We start from the raw sequence: 5000 nt of genomic DNA, 5'->3' as shown, positions 1-5000 counted from the left end.
TTAGCAAAATATATAAAATTTCATTCCTTTCAAACTTGAAAACCATGTCATTGCTTTATTCCCAGAATCAATAGATTCATTTTCACTGTTATCATTATCGTCGTCATTATTACTATTAGCAGAGCACCACAACACAGCTGCCATTGGTAAACTGTTCGACAGCCATATGCCGAGATAGGAAAAATAATAAATATCCGTAAAAAAAGGTAATGATCAAAATTCACTGTTCACGAGCCGTACATTCTATCATCACAGGCAAAGGATGTGGCAGGCCCCTACAACTTAGTTGTACTCCTGCACTAAGCGTATCCTTCTGTTTGAGGATCATACTAATTAAATAGTAAATCGCAAAATCAAGTATGGTAATACAGTTTACTTTTTATATCTTTCATTGAAGTTGCTGATAAACTGTTATTCTGTATGTTTGTCTATTTTTAATATAGTGTATTGGAGTGGAGGAATGAAGTAGTAAAACTCAAACATGAAATCTGAAAAATGTATGTAAAGTATATTACTTCTATTAATATATCTAACATTTAATTTATATCCATTTGAAGTATATATACATAATATATAATTATCATGTATTATATATGTATATATATATATATTAATAATTATAATATTAATATATAATATATATATAATTAATGTATATACTATGCATATTAATAGAAAATATTATATATTATATATGTATATAAATTATATATAATAATATATATATATATATATAATATATTATAAAATATATATTATATATATATATATATATATTATATTTATATATTTATATATATATTATATATATATATATATATATTATATTATATATATATTATATATATATATATATATAATATATACTATATATATACATTTGTGTGTGTGTGTGTGTGTGTGTGTGTGTGTGTGTGTGTGTGTGTGTGTGGTGTGTTGTGGTTGTGTGTGTGTGTGTGTGTGTGTGTGTGGTGTGTATGTTAGTGTGTGTGTGTGTTTGTGTGTATATATATATATATATATATATATATATATATATATATATATATATATATATATATATATATAATTTATTTATTTAAAGTTTTCGGAAGCAACGGCATAGATCTTTATACACAGAATTTCAGCAAAATTAACACAACATGAATGGATAACTAATACTAATGAGATAATATTCAGCATAGTGATAGCTATGGAATTTTTATTTAAAAAAAAAAAGAAAGTCGCGTGATATGAATATTTTTGGCACTAATCCCTTTTTGTGAAATGGCGAAAAAAATAGCATAAAAAGTATGCGATGGAAAGGTAATGTCCTCATGTTTGACTTCGTGATTTTCGAGATGCAGAAAGCATGATGTTACTTTTTTGCAAATGAATATGCAATGGCGGCAATGACTGATGAAGTATTAATTGTCGTTTAAACCTCAATGGGTGGAAGGAAAGGGAATGGGGGTAAAGGGATGTCTTTACATGGTTTCCTTAATGTTTTTTTTTTCTAATAGTAGGTAGTATATATGCATATGCATATGTGTAAAAATATGTTCAGTGATCCGTATTCATGTTGACAAATGTAGAAAAGGTATGAATGAGAATGAATACCTTCACAAGACAATGTATTTGACTGGTTTCGATTATCTCTTCGTCATGTATTTCTAACGAAGATGTAGTCGAAACCGGTCAAATACATCTCTTTCATTCATACCTTTTCTACATATATTATGTTCATATATATATACACATATATATTCATTCATTTATATACAAAAGACGCACAAAAACTGAGTTCAGTGATGCATATAATTGCATATGTATGATACTTCTAGTAATAAGTTTCAAAAGCGAACACAGAATTTACACTATGTTCTTTTGAGGCTTCCAGTAATAATAAAAACAAATAAATCAATAAATAAAACAAAAGAGAAAAGTTACGCATGTATGTCCATATGCATATATACATACATATTCCATACATCCATATAAATACTCTGAGGGGACAATTGCCTGTATATAAACATCGCGTCAATCAGCGGTCCAAAATAACATGGAAGAAATATGAGGTTTTCAGAAGCCTTCTTAAACCTTTGCCAGAAAAAAGTACATAAAAAATATGACCAAACATATTAGCAATACTGTTTGTATAATACGTTCTGAGAACTTGTTCCAACATCGATATGATTGTGTTTTGGTGAATTACAAGGGACAACACCGTGTGCAGCGCAACAGGCACCGGCGGCGGGGGAGCTGCCACGTGTGCTGTACATGTGCACCGTGTGTGCATCGGCGGCTGGAGTTGTACTTCGTAGAGGTCGTACAGAACACTACGTCAAATGTCTTTTTCTCCTCTCTCTCACATGTGTACGCCTTTCCATACGGAAATGTAGACAGATGTGTACGAGCTCACACACTTGCGCACATGCATATACACACAAACACACTGAAAAAAAAGTTGAGAGATATTAGTTACTTTTCTTACAAACCGGAAAGAGAGAGAGAGAGAGAGAGAGAGAGAGAGAGAGAGAGAGAGAGAGAGAGAGAGAGAGAGAGAGAGAGAGAGAGAGAGAGAGAGAGAGAGAGAGAGAAGAGAGAGAGAGAAAGAGACAGAGACAGAGACAGACAGACAGACAGATAGATACGCAAGTACCACGAAGAGCACCACTCGCCATCGCGGAGACCAAGGCAAGCTCGCCCTCGAAGGCTCGCACTTAAATCTTAGAATTCAGATCTTGTTCTTGCACTTTGACCTCGCCTCCGAGAGCTCACACTTGAGTCTTGAGCGCTTGTTCTTGTGCCTGCTTCTCCTTGGACTTCCTGGCGGAGTACTGGAGGAGGGCGGGCTCGAGGAGGAGCAGTGAGGCCGACAGCGCCATGAACGTTCCCATGAAGTAGTAGCAGCTTCCGAAGTCTCCCGTCGTGTCGATCATGAGGCCTGGAAAACCGGGAGGAGTGAGAAGGGGGATAAAGGAGAAGGGAGAGTGAAGGGAGAGGAGGATAAAGGCGAAGGAAAGATAAGGGTTAAGGGGGGGAAACAAACAAGAAATGCTAAAGGGGCTAACAGGCAAGAAGCGATAAAGGGGAAAACACACAAGAAACGACAAAGACGAACATAAGCAAGAAACGTTAAAAAAGGTAAAACAACCAAGAAATGAGAAAGGGGAAACGGACAGGAAAGGAACTGCCGGAAAGTATGTCAAGTCTTTGACAAAATAACGAAAAGGAAATAAAATCTGGACTGAAACATGAACTAATAGAATCCATGTAAAATGAGCCTCTCGTGACCTTTATTTCCTGTTATTTGCATTTTCTTTCGCCTTTTTTTCTGCTAATGCTATCTCTCTCTCATTCTTATATTTTCTTTCTTTATGAAACAGATTCTTTCCTTTTCCACTTCATCTGTAGTTCTGTTTTTCTACTGTTATAATTTTCTCTGTATATATCTATTTTTCAATTTCTCAATTTATCTATCCTTCTGTACGAGTCTATCATTGTCAACCTATTTTGTCCTTTTATCTACTCATCCATCGATCCCCTATCTGTCTATCTATCCACCCACCTCCCCTTCCATCCATCCATCAATCCCCAGTCTGTCTATCTATCCACCTATCGCCCTTTCCCATGAACAGATATATATATAGGCCACTCACCACTGATTTGAGGCGAGATGAAGTTCATGAGCCCGTGGAAGAGCCTCACGAGGCCGTAGGACGAGGCCAGTCTGGCGGCTCCGTGGTGCTTGGCGAGGAGCGTCGGGATGAGCACGAACCACGCGCCGATGCCGTAGCCGTAGACACCCAGCGTCACGGACAGGGAAGCGAACGTAGTCATCTGAGGTATCAGCAGGGTGGCGATGCCCGCGGCCAGGGCGCTGTCGGTGGAGAGGGCGGAGGGACGTGTCAGAAACTTGGTGGTGGAGTGAGGGTGGGGAGTGTGGGAAATTTTGGAGCCGAATCAGGGGGTAGGGGTTATTTTGAGCAATTTTGGTATTATTATTGTTCATTATGTTGTTTCGTGTTATTATTTTTCATTATGTAATCATTGTATTGCTTTTATTCAGGAGAAACTCTAAGAAACGGATGAAATGAGAGGGGTACTTAGCAGAAAGGGGAACAGAAATCACTTCGAAAGGAAAGTTGCTAAAAATGTATCTCGGAAGAAAGGGGCATTTGATACAGTTTTTGAATCGCCGCATGAAGGACAAGACTTTTAAAAAATATTTGTTTGGCGTGAAATAACATGGCGTCGTACCTTATGAAATAGAGATGGCTGATCCTGAAGATGCCGATGTCGGAGATGAAGCCGATGCCCAGCCTGCCGCAGAGGTCGACCATGGACGAGATGGAGAGCATGTGGGGCACCTTCGAGGACGGGATGTCGATGGAGTTGGCGTAGGCCGGGAGGAAGAAGATGGCGTGGGGCGCGCCCGAGGCCATGAAGAACACCGAGAAGGCCATCATCATGAACAGCGGGTTGGTGAAGAGCGAGAGGTCGAGGCAGCTGGTCACACACGAGCAGCAGCAGTTGGGCCGCTTCACCAGCACCACTAGCTGCTCGTCCTCCAGGTTGTCCTCCTTCTCACCCTCGTGCTGCTTCTCCGCGTCCGGCGCCGCGGCCTCCCCCTTCGCTGGCACGTCCGCGGACCGCTCCTTCCGCGGGGATGGCTCGGCGATGGGGAGCACCTCGACTGAGGGCGCCTTCGTGGCCGGCAGCTCCGTCGGCGGCAGCTCCTCGTCGCCCTTCGAGGCCACCCGCTCCTGCTCCTGCTCCGACAGCTTCTGCAGGCACTCCTCGAGCTCGTCAGATCCCTGAGAGTCCGTGTCCTGCTCCTTGACGGCGTCCATGATCCTGCTCTGCACCCTTCGGCAGGAGGGCTGTCGCTGCACCCTGCCCTCCAGGCTGCGGCAGGACGGCTGGCGCTGCACACGGCCCTCGGAGGACGCCTGGAGGGGGCGCGGATGTGACAGGCGGCGCGCGCTGCCGCCGTGGACGCGCGAGCCGAATACGCG

General features: G+C 41.1%; 1 protein-coding gene across 1 annotated transcript in view; it reads right to left on the bottom strand.

The window, feature by feature from the left end:
• Positions 1–1919: 1919 nt before the first annotated feature.
• The window catches only part of LOC119573082, a 14372-nt gene continuing 11291 nt past the window's right edge, over positions 1920–5000 (bottom strand). Inside the window, exons 3-5 of the mRNA XM_037920104.1 lie at positions 4243–5000; positions 3642–3862; positions 1920–2926 (exon numbers count right to left, since the gene is read on the bottom strand). The exon at positions 4243–5000 is cut by the window's right edge and continues 800 nt beyond it. Coding sequence (XP_037776032.1) covers positions 2757–2926; positions 3642–3862; positions 4243–5000 — 1149 coding nt within the window. The 3' untranslated portion in view covers positions 1920–2756. The remainder of the gene's footprint in view (positions 2927–3641; positions 3863–4242) is intronic.

The sequence above is a fragment of the Penaeus monodon genome, chromosome 5 (genome assembly GCF_015228065.2).
Source record: "Penaeus monodon isolate SGIC_2016 chromosome 5, NSTDA_Pmon_1, whole genome shotgun sequence".
Classification (NCBI taxonomy): Eukaryota; Metazoa; Arthropoda; class Malacostraca; order Decapoda; family Penaeidae; genus Penaeus; species Penaeus monodon.
The sequence above is the reverse complement of the archived record's forward strand: the minus strand, read 5'-3'. Positions and strand labels throughout refer to the sequence as shown.